This window comes from Panthera pardus, unplaced genomic scaffold (assembly GCF_024362965.1).
Source record: "Panthera pardus isolate Hobbes unplaced genomic scaffold, ASM2436296v1 HiC_scaffold_10, whole genome shotgun sequence".
NCBI lineage: Eukaryota > Metazoa > Chordata > Mammalia > Carnivora > Felidae > Panthera > Panthera pardus.
In genome coordinates this window covers 70,356,176-70,379,387 of record NW_026526655.1, presented here as the reverse complement: position 1 = coordinate 70,379,387, position 23,212 = coordinate 70,356,176, and the positions used below count along the sequence as shown (strand labels likewise).

General features: G+C 33.5%; 1 protein-coding gene across 7 annotated transcripts in view; it reads left to right on the top strand.

Annotated features, from left to right (window-relative positions):
- The window catches only part of SLC4A10 (solute carrier family 4 member 10), a 294,893-nt gene that overhangs the window by 58,828 nt on the left and 212,853 nt on the right, over positions 1–23,212 (top strand). For 6 of the 7 annotated variants that reach the window (XM_019457640.2, XM_019457667.2, XM_053908269.1 and 3 more), the window contains exon 2: positions 22,021–22,156. The exons of the other annotated variant lie outside the window; for it this stretch is intronic. In XM_019457640.2, coding sequence (XP_019313185.1) covers positions 22,076–22,156 — 81 coding nt within the window. In that variant the 5' untranslated portion in view covers positions 22,021–22,075. The remainder of the gene's footprint in view (positions 1–22,020; positions 22,157–23,212) is intronic. 7 annotated transcript variants of the gene reach the window in all.

Genomic DNA, 23,212 nt, shown 5'->3' with positions numbered 1-23,212 from the left:
CTTTTATTTATTGGGAGTTTTTTGATTACTGATTTTATCACCTTACCAGTAATTGATTTATTCAGATTTTTTATTTATTTATGATTTGATCTTGGAATATTGTATGTTTCTAGGAATTTATCCATTTATTTTAAGTTGGCCAATTTGTTGGTGCCTAATTGTTTATAGTAGTCTCTTATGATGATCCTTTGTATTTTCTTCGTATCGGTTGTAACTTCTCTTTTATTTCTGATTCTATTTATTTGAGCCTTCTCTCTCTTAGTGAGTCTAGCCAGAGGTTTGTCAATTTTTTAAATATTTTCAAAGAACCATCTCTAAGTTTCATTGATCTTTTCTATCATTATGTGGTGCCTGTCTTTGTCTTTTATTACAGTCTTTGTATGTCTGACATCAGTATAGGTACCCCTGCTTTCTTTTGCTTTCCATTTGCATGGAACATTTTCCATTCTTTCACTTTCAGTCGTGTGTGTCCTTACATCTGAAGTGAGTCTTTTATAACTAGTATGTAGGTGGGTCCTTTTTTTTTTAAATATATTCAGCCACTCTATGTCTTTAGAAAATTAAGTCCATTTACATTTAAAGTAATTGTTGATAAAGTAATTGTTTTTTTGTCTTGTTGGTAGTTCCTCTCTGTTCCTTTCTTGTCTTGGTTTATTCCCTTGATGTTTGATGAATTTGTATACTGTTATGCTTAGATTTTTTTCCTCATTATCTTTTGTGCATCTACTGTGGGTTTTTGTTTGTGGTTACCATGGGACTTATGTATAACAGCCTATATATATAAAAATCTATTTTAAGTTGATAGCCAGTTAAGTTTGAATGCATTCTAAAACTCTACATTTTTATCCACACCCTCTCAATGTTTTATGTTTTATGTGTTCAATGTCACATTTCATATATTTTTATTTTGTATATTCCTTAACTAATTATTGTGCTTATAGTTATCTTTACTACTGTTTTCTTCTAACCTTCATACTGACTGATAAGTGATCAATCCATTGTTTTTATTGGTAAGATTTTTACCTTTATCAGTAAGATTTTTTTAATATATATTTTTCCTTGTTATTAATTAGTGTCCTTTCTTTTCAGGTTAAAGAAGTTCCTTTAATTATCTCTTGTAAGGTTAGTTTAGTGTTGGTGAACACCTTTAGCTTTCATCTCTCCGGAAAGATCTTTATCTTTCCTTCAATTCTAAATGATAACCTTGCCTGGTAGTGTATTCTCAGTTGGAAATTTTTGCCATTCAGCACTTTGAATATTTCAAGCCATTCCTTTCTGGCCTGCAAAATTTCTGCTGAGAAATCTGCTGATAATCTTACAGGGATTCTCTCTCTTTCTTTTTTAAGTTTTATTTCTCTATTTTGAAAGAGAAAGAGGGAACGAGGGAGGGACAGGGAGAAAGAGAGAATCCAAAGCAGACTCTGCACTGGCAGTGTGGAGCCCAACATGGGGCTTGAACTCACAAACAGTGAGACCATGACCTGAGCCAAGACCAAGAGTCAGATGCTTAACTGACTGAACCACCCAGGCACCCCTTATGGGGGTTCTCTTATACATAACAAGTTGTTTCTCTGCTGCTTTTAAGATTCTCTCTTTATCCTTAAGTTTTGACATTTTACCTATAATGCGTCTTGGTGTGGGTCTCATCTTGTTTGTAACTCTCTGGGATTCCTGGATCTAGATGTCTGTTTTCTTCATTGGGTTAGGGAAGTTTTCAGCCATTATTTCTTCAAATAAGTTTTCTTCCCTAAATCTCTTTCTTCTCCTTTTGGGACCCCTATAAGGCAAATATTATTTGCTTGATGTTGTCTAAAAGTCCCTGAAAGGCTACTTCATTTTTAAAAATTCTTTTTACTTTTTATTCCTTCCTCTGTTTGGGTGAGTTCCACTTTTCTGTCTTCCAGCTCACCAGTTCTGTCTTCTGCTTCATCTAGTTGGCTGTTGAATCCCTCTAGTGTATTTTTCAGTTCAGTTATTTTATTCTTTAACTCTGTAACTTCTCTTTGGTACTTTCTTATATTTTCTATCTTTGTTGAAGTCCTTGCCGTATTCATTAATTCCTTTCTCAAGTATAGTGACCATCTTTATGACCATGACTTTGAACTCTTTATCAGATAATGATTTATCTTTTTTCATTAAGGTTTTTATTTCAGAGGTTTTATCTTGTTCTTTCATTTGCAATCTGTTGCTCTGTCTCCTCATTTTGCTTGACTTCCTGTGTTTTTTTCTGTGTACTAGGCAAAAAGAGTGTTTCTCCCAGCCTTGTAGGTGTCGCTTTGTGTAAGAGGTGAGCCTATCATTCACCCTTGCCTTGGCTCTTGGTCATCTCTCAAATATTTGTGATTGTCTAAGCAGCCCGATTTTTTCTTGGTAGGTCAGAGTTGTTGAGGGTTTGATAAGACCTGTGAATGTCCAGAGGGAGGGATCTCAGTCAGCACCTAATATGAGGCTGATTAGAAGCTAGACCCTCAGGCAGCAGCTTTTAAGGTATGCCAATGTATATAGTCCTGTGGGAATACAAACATAGACCCTGCTGGCCTCCAGACCAAGTGATCTAGAGATATCCCCTTAACAACAGTTGCAAAATCCAGGCTTTTGATTATTTTATGAGCTCCTCTCTGGGAGGTACCAGTGAACTGTACTGAGGCCAAGTGAGAGCTCAAAGATAGTGTCTCCCAGTGTATATTACCTGAGAGCACTTTTGTGTCCTCTTGATGTGTGGTAAACCTGAAGACTGCCTCTCAGGCTGAAGTTCCAAGTCAAGTAGATAGGCCTTTCCACAGGAAGACTGGGAGTGTGTTTCAGTCTGCTGTTTATTGCCTTGGGGGTGGTAGCCTGCCAAGAACTGTTTCTGCAATTGTTTTAGATTTAAATGGCCCAGAAATGCAATCACTGTGGCCATCACATCCAGGCAATCAAGGGATGTCCTCTGTGTGTTGCATAGCTTGACAGTCTTTGGTGGGGTTGTGCAAGGATGAGGTGCTCACTCACCTGGTTTATGCAGTACTGCAGGGAATGGCACATGGGTATGAGTTGTGGACACTAGGGCTAACAGGTCAGAGAGAAAGCAAAAATGGTGTCTGCTGTGCCAGCGCTAATAGGGTAGAGGAAGAACACCAAAAATGGCACCCATCAGCATTTTCATCCCCAGAGAGAGTTCCAACAGGTCCTCCCTTTCCAGCAGATGTTTTATTATTAGCAAATGAATCTCCTTCACTTATGATCTAGGCAGTATTCAAACTGATACTTCTGCACTGGGTCTCATGGTGAGATGTCTCCATTCGCTACAGCCCCACTGGTTTTTAAAATCAGATGTTTTGGGGACTCATCTTTACAGTGCATATCCCAAGAGTTGGGGTGCCTGACATGGGGCACAAACTCCCTTCCTCATCAGGGAGAATATCTATAATTGTGAGATCCCTCTGACTGTTGGTTGTAGTGCTGAGGGTGGAGGTTTTGGCGACAGTGTCTCTGCCTCTCCTACCTGCTTCATTGTGGCCCTTTTATTCTTTGTTGTGGAGGAACTTGTTTAGGTAGTTTTCAGGTCTTTCTTAGGGGCAATTTACCATATGTAGCTGTAGATTTTTTTTGTGTCTATGGGAGGAGGTAAGTTCAAGGTCTTACTATATAGCCATCTTAGACAGACAAACTTCCTCAATTTTTCTTATTGTGATAAAGTTTACATAATATATGATTTACCATATAACCTCACACCTGTCAGAATTGCTATTATAAAGAAGATAAGTGTGATAAGTGTTGGTGAGGATGTGGGGAAGAGGGAACACTTGTACACTGTTGGTGGGAATGTAAAGTGGTGTAGTCACTATGGAAAACAATATGGAGGTTCCTCAGAAAATTAAAAATAGAACTACCATATGATCTAGAGATTCCACTTCTGGGTATTTTTCTGAGGAAAATGAGAATACTAATTTAAAAAGATAATAGGCACCCATATATTCATTGCAGCATTATTTATAATAGCCAAGATATGGAAGCAACCAAAGTGTCCATCAATACATGAATAGATAAAGAAAACTTTATATATATATTATGGAATATTGCCAACCATATAAAAGGATGAATTCTTGCCATTTGTGACAACGTGGACAGACCTATAAGGTATTATGCTAAGTGAAATAAGTCAGACGGAGAAAGACAAAGACTGTAGGAATTCACTTATATATGGAATCTAAAAAGGTAAAACAAATGAACAAAATAAAACAGAAATAGACTTATAAATACAGTGAATAAACTGGTAGTTGCTAGAGGGAAGGAAAGTTGGAAGATAGGTGACTAGGTGAAGGGGATTAATAGGTACAAACTTCTAGGTATAAAAAAAATAAGTCATGGGGATATAAAGTACGGCATAGGGAATATAGTCAATAATATTGTAATAGCTTTGTTGGTGACAGATGGTCACTAGACTCATTGTGATGGTCAATTCATAATGTATATAAATGTCAAATCACTATGTTGTATACCTGAAATTAACATAATATTGTATGTCAACTATACTTCAAAAAAAGGATAAAATTCACTATGTGGGTGTACAACTCAGTGACATTAAGTACATTCACATTGTTGTGTAGCCGTTGCCACTATTGACTTTTAGAACTTTTCCATAATCACATTCTGAAGTTCTGTAGCCATTAAACATTAACTCCCCCAATTTTCTTTCCCCCACAAACTTTGGTAATCACTCTTCTGCTTTATTTCTCTATAAATTTTACTACTCTAGGTTCTTCATATAAGTGGAATCATACAGTGTTTTTTCTATTGTGTTTGGCTTATTTTACTTAACATATTTTCAAGGTTTACCCATGTTCAAACATGTATCAGAATGCTATTCCTTTATAAGGTGGAATAGTATTCTATTGTATGAATATATCACAATTTGTTTATCCATTCACCTATTGATAGATTTTGGATTGTTTCTACCTTTTGGCTATTGTGGCCATTTCTTTTCTTGCAGGAGCATAGTAATTTTGCATTTTCCCCCTCCTTGCAATCTATTTGAGTTCTCCATATTCCTTTTTTTAGTTCTGCTCATTCAGAAAATTTTCTGGAAGAGTGCCCTGGAGAGAATAATAAAAAATATGTTCCCAGATGTAGCTAGAAAGCAGGGCCATCTTGGAGAAGGGCTTGAATAAGGGCTCAAGAGAAGAAGATGATGTTTGTCTGGGGATAGGGTTTTATAAAAAGAAAAGGAAAGAATTTTGCCACTTGGGTAGCTGTGTGATCTTGGAAAATATACTTGATCTGTCTGAGCCTTGGTTTTCTCAACTGTAAAATATAGAAATAATATCCATCTCACAGGTTTAATGCTGGGATTAAATGCTCAGAAGAGGTTAGTAAATAAAATGAAGTTTCTGCATGTGTGTCTTTGTTCTTGCATCATGCATGGTGGCTTTTTCACAAATATAGGCTAAAGGCTTGGGATGATATAACTTAAAATACAGGTTTGTTACATAATCATTCAGTATGCTGGAGAGGGGATAGCAGAAACAGGTTGTCATCTTCCAGAATTGCTGATTATGAGTTCCAAAAAGGGACAGTTGAGGAGTCATATATTATGCATGTTAAGATTCTTTAGGGAGAGAAGATAAGCAACAGGTTCACACATGGACTCCATAGAGAAACAGGTGCAGGCATTGACTTGCAGCTGAGCTTCTTGTCACCTGGGAAACTCAATTTTGCTAAATCCATGGTTATTTCCAGCAGGGATTGATTTATTCATTTATGGTTAATGATTCTTTAAAGCAACATAGGTAGATCATTTAAAAACTAATAACTACCATTTATTGAGTGTTTATCATGATCTAGACGTTGTGTTAAGTGCATTACCTATGTTATCTCATATAATCCTCTCAATCATTCTGTAAGTGTGTCCCATTACCAATCCCAGAGTAAGTAATTTGTCTAGTATTACACACTAGTAAGTGGTGAGGTTGGTATTTGATCTTGAGCACTTTGACTTAACTGGGCTTTTAACTACTATACAAAAATGAATTTTCTCCTTTCTTTTATGTCCTGATAATTATGATCCAAGTTTATTTGGTTTAATTCAAATCGTATGTACCCAAAAATTTTCATGAAGTTTCTCAGCTACTTTATCGAGAAGTTACTCAATGTACTCAAGTTATAAAAGGTATAATCAGGAAGGTTAGAATGAGAAAAGAATAGTGACTGAGGGTGATGAGACTTATTGTGGTGGCCATTTTGTAATGTAAACAGATATTGAATCACTGTTATACACCTGAAACTAATACAGTATTGCATGTGCAATTATTCTTTAATTGAAAAAAGAATCAGTATTGTACTTAATGTTAATTTTCCCTTTTATTAGAAAAACTAATTTAAAGAACTTCCTACATTTCTAAGTAGAGAGGCACTAGGTATCAAAATGATTCAAGGTCAAAGATGTAGTTTGAGACTTGAAAAGATGTTCTGAAGTCACTAAATATTATATTTTTCAAGTAATATTGTTATTATTAAGAAGTATTTTTCCTCTGGAAATGTGAACACTAGAGCGAAGGCATAATCTTTGAGTTCATTTATCCGGGATATATTTATTAAACATCTACTAGAGATTATGCACTATAGAAGTTTGTGGTATTAACAAAGGCACAATCTTACCTTCATGGAGGTCATAGTCAGGTGGTGAGAATGGGTAAGCAAATACTATAATAAAGTACAAGGTCCTGGCGGCACAGGAGGTAGGTCCCAACAAGAATATATAAAAAGGAAAGGTAGAGGAAACTGAGTTACCTGAGGTAGCTCAGGGAGGAAATTATTAAAAATAGAAGAAATAAAATTAAAAATTAAGTAACAAATTTGGAAAAATATTTACAGCATATGTGCTATCAAAAGTTGATACTTTTAGTATAAAAACCACTTTTGTAATCAATCTTAAATCCCTTAGCCTGGGACTTCAGAGAAGTTTATAAAGCACACTGTCAATGTGCTTGTGGAAGAATAAAAAGAACAAGCAAAAAAAAATAAAAATAAAAAAATAAAGAGAACAAGCAGTTATCAAAAAATTACAAATAACCTCAATAGTAATAGAAATGGTAAATGAGTACAAAATTGAGATATATTTTTTCAAATACCAATTTATTAAAGATTAAAAGATTGAAAATAACTAGTATTGAGGCAAGGATAAGAGAAAGGGATGCTACCATTTACTTACTTCCAGGTACCAATTAGTTTCATTCTTCTTTAGAAGATGCTTTGGCAACATGTACTGGAAGCATTAATTTCTTCTGTCAGAGAAATTTTACTTCCAGTAGTTTATTTGAAGGAAAAAATTAGGGGCACCTGGGTGGCTCAGTCGGTTAAGCATCTGACTTCAGCTCAGGTCATGATCTCTTGGTTTGTGGATTCGAGCCCTGTGTAGGGCTCTGTGCTGATAGCTCAGAGCCTGGAGCCTGCTTCAGATTCTGTGTATTCCTCTCTGCCCCTTTTCCACTCATACTCTGTCTCTCAAAAATAAATAAACATTAAAAATTATAAAAAATAAAGGAAAAAATAATTAGAAGTATGAGCAAAATTTTGAGTAAGGGCTATATATATCATAGCACTGTTTCCACCAACAAAATAATCGGAAATCACGGTTAATTAGGTATGTCCTTGTGATAGATTAATGTCCTGCCATTAGTTTTAGGCTGGAGAAGACTTTTACAGAAAATATCAGAAAGTATGCGTGATGAATTCCTAAGTGAAAAGAAATGTATCTATCTATCTAACTATCTATCTATCTATAAATTCTGTGTATTTAAATATTGGAGGGACATATATCAAAATATTTGCAGTGGCTCTCTTAATGTGTTAGAACTGCAGGTATGTTTTTCTTCTTTGTGCTCTTTGTTTTCTATGTTTTCTGTAATAAAGAAGTGTATTTTAGTAATTAGGAAGAAAAGAATAGATACGATTTTAAAATAATATAAATTGGAATGATCATGCAAGCCAATTTAGCAAGTGCTAGTTCATTTATGTAATTAAATGAATTATAATAATTTAAAACTTTAATATAGCCTTTCCTAATTTCACTAGTTTTACTCCAAAACATATACTTTTCCCATAGGAAATGTAGATATTTGTTAAGCAATGTTTTCATGTTAAGAAACACAGTAAGCAATGTTCATCTTTCTCCCAATGTAATTATTTTTTTATTCATAAAAACAACAGTATAATTATATTTTGTTTAGTGATAAGGATGAAATGAAATGGGCTTAATTATAGTAAGAAAATTACTTATGAAGAAAGTTTAAAACATTTTTGTTCTGGAAGTAAACACTAAATAGTGTTACCAAGGAAAAACTCTCCATTCTCTATCCTGTCTAAACATAGGATAGAAAAATTGTCTGCCTTAGAAGGCTTAGCTGTTAATTTTCACTAAGGTAGAATCATTTGGCTTAATGATCTCTTGCAACTGCTTATAATTTTGTCATTTTAAAGCCTTGAATAAAGAATATTTTCTTCATTTTTTTGTATCTAATGAAAAGTATATATTTGAATAATGATTATAAAGTTATTGACCCAAAAAGAATCTCTAAATATATCTCTTACGTGAAGTTGGAAATGTATTAGTACTCACTGAGGTTTAATAGCTAAGACCACAACTGTTATATTCCACTTATTTTCCTAAATTTATTAGATAAAACTGTTTTATAATCAAACTATATTTTAAAAATTGTTTTGGAACTATCTTTTTAATGTTAAGGAAAAAAATATATATATATACACACACATATATATACACACACACATATATATATATTTTTTTTGTTGTTGTTGTTGACTAAAATATCTCTTGGCACTTTTGTGTCCTTTCTTTAGTCTTCCACTCACAGCTAAAGAATAACTTACATTCACAATGGATGAATGGAATTTAGTGGGTGGCTTCCTTAATTAGGGAAAATTATGAAAACAAGTAAAGTGCTGCCCTACCAGAGATTATTGATTTTCTGGTAATTAAGATTAAATATCGTAGACTAAAAGCAAGATCTTTCCAGGTTATAGTATATTTTTTATTAGTGCTTTGGGGCACCAAATTTTTCTGCTAGTAAAATCAATACTGTAGTGGGCAAGTAAACTATGCAATTTAAGTGTGGCAGGCTTTTGGCAGAATCGTGAAGTAAAACAAATACATCTTTGCACCTTTCACCTTTTCTTTTGGTGCATTCCCATTCACATTCTTATCTGGTTCTTTCTGCCATGATCTGCCGTGAGCGCCCAATGTTCCCAGGCTACTTAAAACTTTGTCTCCAAAGAAAGCAGTGGATATGGCATATACTAATCTTCAAAATAAATTTAAAAGTTCAATCTAAGCAACATAATTTCTTAATCCAGTAAAATATACAAATGACAGCTGATGCTGAGAATTTCAGGCACATTGGCCTTTTTCCTGTGTCTTAAATCATAGCGTGTGAGCCTATCCAATCCATCTCTGTTGTCCCCAAACGACTAATACAGAACCTTGCTTATTTGTTTTTTTTATACTTATGGCAGGTACCATTTGTATACTAAACAGTCTAAGATCAGCACCATAGAATGAATTTTCTTAAACTGGAATTTGAAAGAGCTGATGACCATTTGAATATAGATATTAATTTTATTTCCATGTGAATATAAACTGTGTGTGTGTGTATATATATATATATATATATATATATATGTACAGACTGCATATATTTTATATTGTGCTTCATTTTCTGCAGATATGATGCAGTGAGATACAAGTATAAACTGTCATTGTACATAGAGAAAATAAGTACATTCCTACAAATTTAGTTTATTCCCTAAAAAAAGAAAAAAAATTGAATTGAATTAAAAAATTAGAGTCTATGTTACTATGGATATGTAATTAAAATTGTAGTCATTAAGAAACAATAAATATTATTGAACTTTTATGTACTCAATTCTATGATTTTAGAGAATCCCAAAATATATTTCCTGCTCTCAGGGGGTTTATAATCTCATTGAGGAGATAGCCTTTCATTCTTTCTCAGGAAACATTGATTGATTGTTTATTTATGCAAATTAAAAATCCTTTCTCAAAAAAAAAAGTCCTTTCTCTTGAGGAGCTTATAGGCTAAGAAATAAAATATATACATAAATGTTATTAAACAAGTTTATCAATGGTAAACCGGCATAATAGAAATTTGAATAAAATGTAATGTGTTTTGGAGGCCACATGTATAGACTAAATGCCAAATAAGTAAAGTTAATGACACAGAGTTTTAGAGACAGGAGTAGTCACCTAAGTAAAGGGCAGTTGAGGAAAATTTCACTTATGAGGTAAGACTTAAATTCTCCTTAAAATAATGTAGGCTAAGTGGAGCCTACTTTTACTCCAGAAGAAAGACTTGTAAACATGTGGTTTCACACATTGGAATCTGACCTCTTGCCTTTTTAAATCAGCATTTTTCAGATACTTTAACAAATTTTATGCAGGTATGCAGAAATATAAAATTATGTACTCAGAAAAATACATATAGATAATTATTGTGGTACATTTTCCTATAGGCTGAAATTTTGAATGTTGAACATATTTGACTCATTTCATTGTGAGAAAAATATTTCTTGTGTGCATGAAATATTGTTGTAGTGACTTGCACTCCAAGTGTTGAATATAAGGTAGTCACAGTGCCTTGTGAGAATTAAATCGTAAAGCCAACATTTAATACGTAAAGATATGAAACATTGCTTTAAAGTGACCAAATGACTCCCAAATCTAAAAAAAGTTTATTTTTTTATTTTTTGTTTTTTGAAGTTATTTATTTTGAGAGAGAGAGAAAGAGAGAGGAAGAGAATGAGTAGAGGAGGGGCGGGGGGGGGGGCGGGGACAGAGGATCCAAAGTGGGCTCTGTGCCGACAACAGAGAGCCTGATGTGGGGCTCAAACTCATGAGCTGTGAGATCATGACCTGAACGAAAGTTGGACACTTAACTGATGGAGCCACCCAGGTGTCCCTAAAAAAGTTTATTAAAACCAGGTTGAGTATTAACATTGCTAACGAAAGACTATTCAATCTGAAGGGAGAATAGTCGGCAGCTAGGAGAGCATGGACAAAGGGAAGGCTACTGGGGCAAATGTTGATAGTCTCCATCAAGTCCAATATAGGCAATTCAGTGCTTTACCTATCCAATGACCTACCTACATGTAGATGGGATATCTTTACTTTACACAGCAAGTATTTGAATATTATAGCTAACTCATCTAGGTTTGATGCTATACTTGCTAAACAACTCATTACAATTTAGCTTTTCATGGTGATATACTAGAGAGACAGTACCTCAGTAGTCATATATATTAATAAATCTTGGCAAGTAAACAAAATTGTATTCCTAAGGGTGCACGTTTAAGGGAAATACTCAAAACTTGACACATTTACTAAGGTAATGCCAATTTTGAGGACTTTTGAGAGATAGCTGTCTTTTCTAGGCGATACTTTCTTTTCTTTTTCTAAAAATTTTTTTAAGTTTATTTATTTTGAGAGAGAGAGAGTGAGCAAGGAAGAGGCAGAGAGAGAGGGAGAGAGAGGATCCCAAGCAGGCTCTGCACTGTCAGCACAGAGTCCTCCATGAGGTTCAATCTCACAAACTGTGAGATCATGACCTGAGCCGAAATCAAGAGTCCAACACTCAACCGACTGAGCCACCCAGGCACCCCACCTTCTTTCCTTTTATTACTCATCTTTCCTACATTCTCTAATAATTTTGTTTAGAACACGTGTGACCTTGAGACACATTTATTGCATATGACTTGATGATATAGCTGCTTAGCATAAATAAATCTGTGGGGTCAGGGGAATCAATAATTTGAACTTCAAAATTAACTATGAAAATCTTCACAGGCGTTCAGACCCCTCAACTCTCATAAAACTTGTATGGACAACTCATATGTTTGCACTGTTCTTGTCTGTGCACAACTTTCCACTCCCCCCCACATACCCCCCCAAATATATTTCAAGTTGCCTAAGGCCAGACCCATATTTTACTTTATATAGACCTCATGGTGTTAAAAGCAGCACACCATAAAATGAGTGAAATTCAGAAAGTATAGCAGATTGTTTAAAAAAATAGAAGAATAAAAGGAATAGAGCCTTTCTATTTCTGTGTATACTTTTTTATAGGAAGAGATTTATGTTAGAAGGGAAAGGAAAACCAAACATTGTAAGGACAAAGAACTTAACAGAGAAACATGGAAACACAGCAAACTGTTTTGTGTGACTGTGACCAGAATAATTCAGATTCTTATTTGATCTGAGCTTGCTACTTCACTTAATTAATTTGAAACAGGATTTAAAACCTTCTTAACCCAATTTGAAACTTAAAAGTAACCATCAATCAACAGAAAATAAATTTGCAGAATTTCTCTTTATACAGGTAATTGTTTTAGTTTAAAATTACTGTTGGATGTAAATGATATTGAGACAACTTATTTAAAAACCTTAGTTTGTCACTTCTGAATACTTTTTTTTTTGTATTTCTGTGTCCTGTATTCAAAGTAATTATGGCCTTTAGTCTAGATTTCAGTAATCTGTTTAAATCTCCATGTATCTATACACAAAAGGATCGAATGTGAAATTTTAACTAAGCAAAAATATTTGTGTATGTGAATATGATGTAGCAATTACTTTTTGTCCTCAGTGTGATAACAGTAAGATATCTGGAGTTCAGTAAAATGGAGATTGAATAAATATTATAACTTTCAAATACAGAGAAATTAAGAATCCTAAGATCAGTTGAATGAAGAGTTTGTTTTTCTTCCCTATTTCTGTATTTCTGAAGCTTTCTGATATGTGCCACAGTCTGAAATTGACTATTAGCATACCTGTAATCAGTACTTATTTTGACTGTTATTTACAAAGTGACTCTTGCTGCTGTTTTATTTACAGTGCTTTATTTACTCTTATTTACCCAACCATGATTGCTTTTGGAGGGAAAGAGAGAAAAGTAATGTTGATGATTTTTAAATTTCATTTTCTTGATGTTTTGTGTTTACTTTCATTTTCATCACTTAGGAGGTATGATTTTGGAGATAAGTCCTTCTTTTTTTAGAAATTTTTTCAAGTTTTACTTATTTTTGAGAGAGAGAGCATGAGTTGGGGAGAGGCAGAGAGAGAGGGAGACACAGAATCTGAAGGAGGCTCCAGCAGAGCCTGATGCAGGGCTCCAACTCACAGACCGTGAGATCATGACCTGAGCGAAGCCAGATGCTTAACTGACTGAGCCACCCTGGTGCCCCTGGAGACAAGTCCTTCTTGGTCATCCTCTCAATCTAAAATCCCAGTGATAATAGCTGTTAGAAATTTAATGGGATTCCTTGAAGACTTTTAGGTATATATTTAATACTACCTATGTTTAACAAAACACTTACTGGTTAATAGAGTTTTCCAAATATTTTGCTATTACAAATACTGCATAAACATCATTGCCCTTCTATCTTTGTGCTCTCATTCATTAGGATATTTTTATAGAATATGTTCCCAATAATTAAATTTAAAATATTATTATGGCTGTATTTACAGTCAGGCTTAAGGAGCATTCTTTCATTAAATTAAAAAAAGGGAGCTTCTTAAAAGACTAATTACTGTCTTCTACAACCCATAAGCACTAAAGAGAACTATATAAAGAAATATTTGTTTAACAGAACAAATATTTGGTGACAGCAAATATCATGGCAGACATTTATAGTTTTTACTTTGGTTGAATTATCTTTGAAACCGCTCCTCTGTTTGCTGTAAGAATACCAGTTTTGAAACAGCCATCCCCAAACAGGTGTATTATAGTGGTCTGAAAAATTACCATTGGACTTCATTCTTTCATTGATTCTATAAATATTTTCAAGTATATATTAAGTTCAGGGAACTGTATGAAGTTTTATATGAAAACGAATCATACATAAATTTCTGTTTTAAAGAGCTTAGTAATTGAGAATGAGAGTGAAGATAAGGCCATATGTAACTCTCAAAGAAAGCATAGGGGTTTCAGGGAAGTCAGGAAGGAAAGTTGAGGATCAAGAGCTGAGAGAGAGAGAGGTAAGACCTCTCATGTGATCAGGGAAGGCTTCACGGACCACTGTGTCTTCCTAAATTTGGGTCAAAAGATAGGATCCAGGTCTATGGAATAAGGGAGAAGCATGCATTCCAACAACAGCAGCAGTTGTTAAATACTTATTATGTTGTAGGTAGACAGTGGGTGAATTAGCACTATATATTTCTAATTCCTTTAATCCCCAAAGAACACTGTGTAGATAGGTACTGTTGTTATCTCTACTTTACCAATAGGAAACAGAGATCCATATAAGTTTTATGACTTGTAAAATATGCTACACTTAAAAAATGATGGCACCAAGATCTGCATGTAATAGCATGAGCAATGCTGAAGGCTTTCAAGTACTGAAAGATTATTGGGAATGGTGAGCTATAGGATGTAGGTGGGATCAGACAACTAACAGAGAGGATCACTAAGATTGGAAAGGTCTATCAGGGTGTGACTATGGAGGTCATCAAATGCTAGACTAGGGCATTTATGGGGAGTTTTTGACTAGCTAGTAACACAGTAATTTTAGATAGGATGAAATAATAAAGACTAAAAAAAGTTGCTGGATTTGGTTAACTAGCTGATCATTAACATATCAATTACATTTATTTAGTAATTACCCTCTGCCAGGATTGAGAGGTAAATGTTTCCAAAATTGAGAATAATGAGGGTGGAGAAATGGCCACTGGATATAGTAAGGGGAAAGGAAATAGTTTTATTCTACTATGTACTTTCCCCCCTAACTTTAGCTTATCAAGTTTTAAATGATTCATTGATTCTTCTTTCCACTTTCTTGATCTTTTATATTGGTAGACTATGCTAATTGTCTTATATATATTCTCTTGTTTAACTTTACAATCAATTTTATGAAATAGATAACACTATTAACTATAATTTATTGATGACAAAACTGAGGTTAGGAACTTAAGCAAGTTACTCATGGATTTTAATTGATGAATCAAAGATTTAATCAAAATTTGCCTGACTCCCAAGCTATAAAAATTGTGTTACATCCCCGAATTAAAAAAAATCGCTCTACACAGTTGGTTATCTGGAGTGGCTACATTGCCATCTTCAGCTCTTGAAAACTGTACTCAATTATGTATGTACTTCTGATTGTTTCATAATCTTATACCACTTTTCTTTTGTGTCTTTTTTTGGGGGACAGGAAGGAAATACTAAAACAAGCCAGCCTTCTTGGAATAAGAGCAAAGATTTATTCAGCAATTACTCTGTGCCAGGCACTATTTTAACTGCCTCACATATGTTAATCACAATTCTTGCAATAACCCTAGTAGGATTATTACTTCATATGTAAGGAATGAGGCAGAGAGTACAAAGAGGTCCCAAGGTCATAGAACCAGGATTGGACATCATAGTCTGTCTCTATAGCCTGTGCTTTCAACCCACAGACCTCTGTGTCCTTTTGGCATATAAAGGGTGGGCTATGAGGTGTTTTAATTTTTCTCAGTGTTTTTTTTTTGTTGCCGTTAAAAATTATATTTATTTATGACCTGTGACCCAGTCTACATTAGAATTAAAAAGGACAGTCCTGTCTTCAATTCACCATAACTATCACTTTAAGTACAATGTTAGTATTGCCAAGATGACATTTTAATAATGGGTAAATCTATTAGAAAAATTCACTCAAAAGATTTGTTGATTTTATTGATTTTTTTTTTAAAACAGTGAAATCTTTAAAGACCAAACGCATTGTGAATTTTTATTTATGTTTTCCCCCCATGTACTTGGCACTGGAATAAGTGGGGCCTGGAGAGAATAAATTTACACACAAAAATATTTGTTTTTACATATGGTATTTTGGAGAATTAATGGTTCTCCTGTGTGGTTTCTTGGCTAAAGGTGTGTTTGATAACCATTTGAAAGATTTCCTAAGACCACAAAAATTCATCTTTCTGTTTGTATGTTTTTGTGTTTCATATTTTGTAAGAGTAAAATAGCATTGCACTGGGTGAATGATTCTTCCTCTCTAGATCGATTCATACCATAGATGTCACAGAGAAAATGTAAAGACTAATTTCATATTTATAATTGCATTTTTTAATGGAGGTATAGTCAACACAATGTTATATTAGTTTTAGTTGTACAACATAGTGATTTGACAATTCTATGCGTTAGAATAGAATTCTGTTCGTGCACAGCACGAGACGTGTAGTTACCATCTGTCACCATACACGTTATTATGGTATTATCGACTATATTCCCGATGCTGCATTGGTTTTTAATTAGTTAGCTGTGCCATATTTTAATACCATTTATTCCAAGGTTGCTGTTTTGCTTTCCAATCTTAGGGCATATTCCTTAGAGACCAGTGTTATATCTTTGTGTATGTGTACAGAAACAGGGAAGCTTATTTTTTCTAGGTTTTTGTTATTGTTGTTAGAAAATGTATAAACATAGTCATATTTGGTTTAATTATCCTTAATTTAAGTCTTTGTCTTAATGTATGCCCAGTTTTCCTTTATTTTCATATTAACATATTGAGACTATTATTTTACATAAAATTTATATGATAATACCCAGTTCTGGCAAGGCAGTGAGGAAATAAGATATTTTTCTTGGAGAATGTAAGTGGATATAACACTTCTGGAGGGTAATTTGGCAGTTTTTATCTAAAACTACAAAAACGTTTATACTCTTTGATCCAGTAAGTTTACTTATTGTAATTTATCCTAAGAAAATAGAGGATATGTATAAGACTGTTTCTGGAAAGATGTTTATCATGCTATTATTTATAGTATTGAAAAATGAAAAAGAACACCCCGAAATGTCTAAGATTAGGGATTTGGTTGAATAAAGTATGGTACCTCTATTTGATAGAATACCATTTAACCGTTAAGCATTGTTATAGAAACTTTTTTTCATATAACATTGAAGTAGGTGTGAGAGCTGATTTACCAGAAACAGTCTGTACCACCATTAACCCAATAGAAATAGCATGAAAATAGTCACACACACGTATATTAATAAACGATATGCAAGGCACATCCAGAATGATTTTTAAAGTATTGATAATCTGATAGAAGTAGATTTGAATATTTTTATTAAATTAGAGCAGAAATATGAATACAACATCAGAAAGACTGAAATTTGAGGCATAGTTTTTAGTGGAAAGAGGAAGCACATAGAAACAAGAATAGTTGTTCAACTTTAAAATACTTCTCAGCAACTTTTTCCTCTTTTTATTATAAAAATATGGACTCTGATGTATATATTTGTAAAATGAGTCATATTGGGGGATATCTTTTAAAATTCATTATTTCATCTATTTTTTCAATGTATGTTTTACATAGTTGATTTTGTACCACGGAAGTATATTTGAGATTTTGGTTTTCACTTAATATTCTGTAATACACACTTTTCTTTGTCATTAACATCTTTCATGCATAATATTCAGTGGTTCACATGGCATTTCATTTTTGTTATAATTTAACTAACCTTTTCTTGTGTTCCTATTTTTTCTCTTCTTGTAATGTGGCACCAAATGTCTTTGTGCGTAAACTGTAATCTCCATTATTTCCTTTGGACAGATTCTCTGAAACTGGATATACTGGAAAAGACGAAATATTACGAAAATGTTTTTAATGTTTATTTTTGTGAAAGAGAGTGCAAGAGGGGGAAGGGCAGAGAGAGATGCAGACACAGAATCCTCAGCAGGCTCCAGGCTCTGAGCTGTCAGCACAGAGCCCCATGTAGGGCTCGAACTCATGAGCTGTGAGATCATGACCTGAGCCAAAGTCGGATGTTTAACTGACTGAGCCCCCCAGTCTCCCCAAGAATGAAATATTTTTAAGGGTCTTAATACACTTTGCCAAATTACTTTGAAAAGTTGAACTAATAAACACTTTTTTTAACATTTCTTTTAACGTTTATTTATTTTTGAGACAGAGAGAGACAGAGCATGAACAGGGGAGGGGCAGAGAGAGAGGGAGACACAGAATCTGAAACAGGCTCCAGGCTCTGAGCTGTCAGCACAGAGCCCGACGCGGGGCTCAAACTCACGGACTGTGAGATCATGACCTGAGCCGAAGTCGGACGCTTAACCGACCAAGCCACCCAGGCACCCCACTAATAAACACTTTCTAAAGCAGCAGTATATAAAACAAAGTGAATTACTTAGGTTTTTCAGAGGTATTCTCTGAAATCAGTTATCTTTAAGTAAAAATAAAAAATAGATGCTTTATGATAAAAATAAACTTTAATATAAAAAAACTTTTGACTCTATGGATATGTTTCTGAAGTATTTACTATGTTTCTCAGCCTATCAAAAACATATGAAACAATACTAAAATGAAAGTTACTTTGCCGAAGATAAATTACATACTACAAAGATAAAATTAAAAGACATAGTGATTTTATTGTGGAAAATGAAACAGGAATTCTGAATTCTGGCCTTGGTTCTGCTACTAACTGACCTTGGACAAGTCCCTCCACTTCTCTAAATTTCAGTTACCTTATGTGGAAAATGAGGGCATTAGATCACAAAGTTCCTGAAAGGTGAAAAACAGAAGCTAAATATATGTTAATTATTGTAAAGCTCTTGCTGCTTTTAAGATGTTGATCCTTTATTATTTGAGGTGGTCTGATATTCAATAAATCACTAAATATGTAAAATTACTTTTGATTTATGCTTTTCACCCTTTTGGTTCTTTCTTAATTCAGACCAAGGAGTTCCTTTGCTATGCTTTGGCTGTTCCTCATCCCTTTTATCAAATCTTTGTTAGAGAGATTTGTTAAGAAAAATGTAGAAGCATTGTGCTTTACTAATACAAGAATATCTAAATAACATTGCTGTAAGTAGCACCTTGTATAAATAAGTTTTACACAGTGCAATGGTCATCTAAAAAATGGATATCTATTAATTGTAGTTGGTTAGTCTATGTTGAATTATTATTAAGTGGGTCAAGTAATGAATTATAAATAACTTTCCCATTTAAGTGATTTTGTCAACTAGACGGTAGAGAAATTAAAAGCTTTGTATTCCAGATTTCATATTTTTATTGCAGAGATTGTGTAACTACTGAAGAAAATTAGATTTTATATACTAATTAATAGTGTCCATGAAAACAAAGTTTATATCCATGTTATGACAAAATATATGAAAGAAAAGCTCAATGTTCTCTTTATTTCTCATTTATTTAGTCATTTATAGTAACTTTGTTAAAGTGCGTTATAAGAAGACACAGAAGGAAGATAAAATGAGTCTTCTCACAATTTTCTGTCTATTTTATAAAAACTAAACATATGCACATGAGGGTAAATAAATACAACAGAGCATGTGATGAAAGTATATTGCTTGTCAAGATGAAATCTCTAATAACATAGAAGGTTAGGAACTAATCTTACATTTCTCTCTCCCTTATTTTTCACAGTTGATCCCCAGATTCTATCCCTTTTAACTAAAAGGTGTATCTAGAATCTATCAATTTCTTTCCATTTCTACTGTTACCACTTTTGTTCAGGCCATCATTATCCCTTGACCAAAATTATCTAGCTTGTCTCTCTGCTTCCAGTTTTGTTTTATACACTTGATTCTGTGCCACCACCAGGGTCTTGTAAAGTTGCAAAACTGCTTATGTTTGATGGCTTCTCATTTCCCTAAGGATAAAGCCCCGTGGCTTCTAAGCCTTAAATGGCTTCTAAGGCTTTCTGTGATTGGACTTGGGGTCAAACTTCTAGTCTTGTCTCTCCCTCCTGTCCGACTTACACTTCATAGTCCAAACACCCTGTGTTTACCATTCCTTAAATGTGACCTGCTCCTCAGTTTTAGCAGTACTTCCTTAAGGAGATACTCTCTGATCCCTAGACTAAGGTCAGATGCCTTGTTACTGCTCTTACATTGCTTCCTATTTCTTCTGTTATAACAAAATATATTTAAAACATGTTTAATTAACTGGCTTTTGTGATGGCATATTATTTGTTGTCATGAAGTCTCTAGCACCTATATAGTGTCTGACACATAGAAGATGTTTGATATTTCATACATGAAAGAATGAATATATAAAGGGAGATGATATAGTTTAGGAGGGTATTATTCAGAAGATAGGTCTTCAAGAATGAGTCCTATTTTGATTACAGTAAGAAAGTAAATATTGCATAGATACAATAAGAGATTAAATACTGTTTCCCTACATACTATTTTTCATCTAGGTTTGTGATTGTATACATATAGCAGAAATAGAAATACTGCACAAGTTTAGTTAGAGGTAGTAACTTCTCTAAAGGGATAGTGTGAATCAGGCTATTGAAGAAGCCCAATGTCTTTATTGTATTACAAAAAACAAACTGTATATATTTAAGGTGTAATAACTGTTTTTCCCAGATATATTGAGATATAATTGACATACAACATTGTGTAAGTTTAAGGTGTATAACATGTTGATTTGATACATTTATATATAACAAAATGATTATCACCATATTATAACTTTCAAGTCTATAATACTATATTATTAACTATAATCACTATGCTATACGTTAGATCCCCAGAACCTATTTATCTTCTAACTGGAATTTTGTACTCTTTGACCAACATCTCCCCTTTCTTCCCTATTTCCTGTCCCTTACCCCTCAGCCTCTTAAAGAAGCCCAATCTTTAAGATTCATTTTGACTAGTCTTCCTGATAATACATATTATTCTCATCAAATGTCATGAGTGGGAGAAGGGAAAGTATACTGAGTTATTAGTCTATATATAAAACATTTTCTGTAAGCACTTTAGCTATAATTAAATTTTATTTAGTTTATTTCACAGGTTTATAAACAAAATGTTCACAAGTATATAAATGAAGTGTTCATTAACTCAGGCTATACATAATGTGAAGGCTGTTTTAGGATAGTATGTTGCACTTAGTGTCGTAACTTTGAATTCAGTTAAATTGATTATAATTTTAGTCTATTTTTTGTGTCATTTCTAAAACACAATCTTTTGCCACATGGTAAAGAAAATATTTTCAATATTACACTGTGTATTAACTAACTGGAATTTAGTGTTTAGAGCCCCCCACAAAAGAAAATCTTTTCATTTATAATTTTAGAGGATATTGTTTTTCTGTTGTCAGATTGCTTTATTAGTCTTAAATTTCCTGATGCCATGATGTTGTGGTGAAAGAAAGCATTATAAAAACCTTGTTGAACACAAATAAAATTCAGTGAAAAATCACAGTAAAAATGCTGATAGCTTACATAAATTTCTTTCCTAGGTTTAACCATGAAATTTTGGAATTTGATAAAAGCACATTGTCTTTTGCATGTCTTTACAAGAAGATTTTAAAATATAAAAGGTAGTTTGATTTGAAGCATGTTGGTCTAAATAATATGAGATAAAAATGAAGTTCCTAGGAATTAAAAGTGAATATGTGCTTACCTATTTATTGACTGTTAAACACAATTTTCAAAGATTACTAGAATAAAAATTCTTCATTTTTAAGGACTTCTAATTCTGATGGGTTGGATGAGTGATGATACATATGGTTTGGAGGGAAGATTCCTTTAAAAGGGAGTACAATTTGCTTATTAAATCATTATCTAAAGCTTAGTCATGTACGAAGAAAACTGCCTAATAATTAAGAGTTGATATTTTAACATGGTATTTGCAGCAGACACATTGGATACTTAATTAAGTAGAACATTGCTTTTTTTTTTTTTTAAAGGATTGACAAAATCAAACTCTTCTTGGCAAGTGAAATTTTTATAGTAGCAGAAGTGGGAAATCTAAAGGATGTGGCTCATTCTCTGTTTGGATGATGCAGAATTGCTCCAAGCAGTAAGCTTACTGTTTTCAGACAGCATTAGCAGCTTCAGCAAATACAACTGTGTCATCGTCCCTTAATACAGGGGTGTTTGTAACCGCAAAGGGGAGATGATAAACAATATATGAGATTTGATATCTTCTTGATGGCTTAAACAGATACTGATGGACAGATCTGCTGTTTGATGTTTTCTTCACTAGCCCTGAAGATGCTGAGACATAGAGATGGCTGTGATTATCTTTTATAAGACAGGAAATGCAATCTTTAGGGGTTTCTGGAAATAGAAAGGTCATGCAGTCTGGAACCTGTGAGCCTTTTCAATCTCTAAGTCATCAGGTATGCTCTCATGAATTATGATGATACTATTAGATTGTTGAGTTCTTGCTTTTTCTAGCTCTTAGTCATGTAGAATATATTAATCAATGTAATTGTTTATTATCAGATTTTTCTTAGGAGATTTGAACAAGTGATATTTATAGTACTAGACACCAGCTGTGAACAATATGAATTTTAGAAATGCGTATGTGTGTGTTTGAGTTCATGTTTACTTTAGGTTTCTTTTGAGGGGGGCAAGTGAGGAGTAAGGAAAGAGATCCTTTATTTGTAATTAAAAGCAAGGTTTGGGGCTCTCCAGATTTTTTCAGATTAAGCCTGAATAGAGTCATGTGCATCTCTTATTTCGAATGATAAAAATAGCACAATTTGTTCAGTATGATAAGGATACATCATAGCTGGCTGCTTATAGATAGTGAAATATTAAAAAATTTTTTATCTGGAATTTCTTAAGCATAGAAATAGATGTTGCTACCATTGTACAACCACACAGCAATACAACTTTGATGAGTAGAATCGTGTTTGCCCGCATCTAAGCTAATTTCCTAAAATTTATATTGCAGTATCTGAACTGTTTTAAAAGGCATAAGTTTAAATTATTTCCCAGATCTATTGAAATAATGATGCTCTTACTCCTCTTAATGTAGATGTCTGCTGAAGGCATTGCTTGTAGCTGAAAGCAGATGATAAATCTATTTTTTGTTTTTGCTTTGTGTTGTTGTTGTTGTTTTTTTACAAAGAATGCTTGTGACATTTAAGCTTGTTTCAGATTTTTTGATACAAAGATACTCCGCATTAGCTTAGTTTCATTTTCAAAATTAAAAGACTTGACTACATTAAACATGTTAATTACAAAGAGTAGGGAATCATCACAGCAAAGAATTTGGATTTATATGTCCATTTTATCTTGAAACTCTGCTGGTTATCTTAAACTATTTTTATTAAGGTATAATGCATTTAACTTGGTTTTGTTATAACATATCTTCAGAATTGGATAAGACACTGTGCCCATGTTTGACATTCCAATTTTGAAGAAAAGGATATTTTATTTTTTTACAT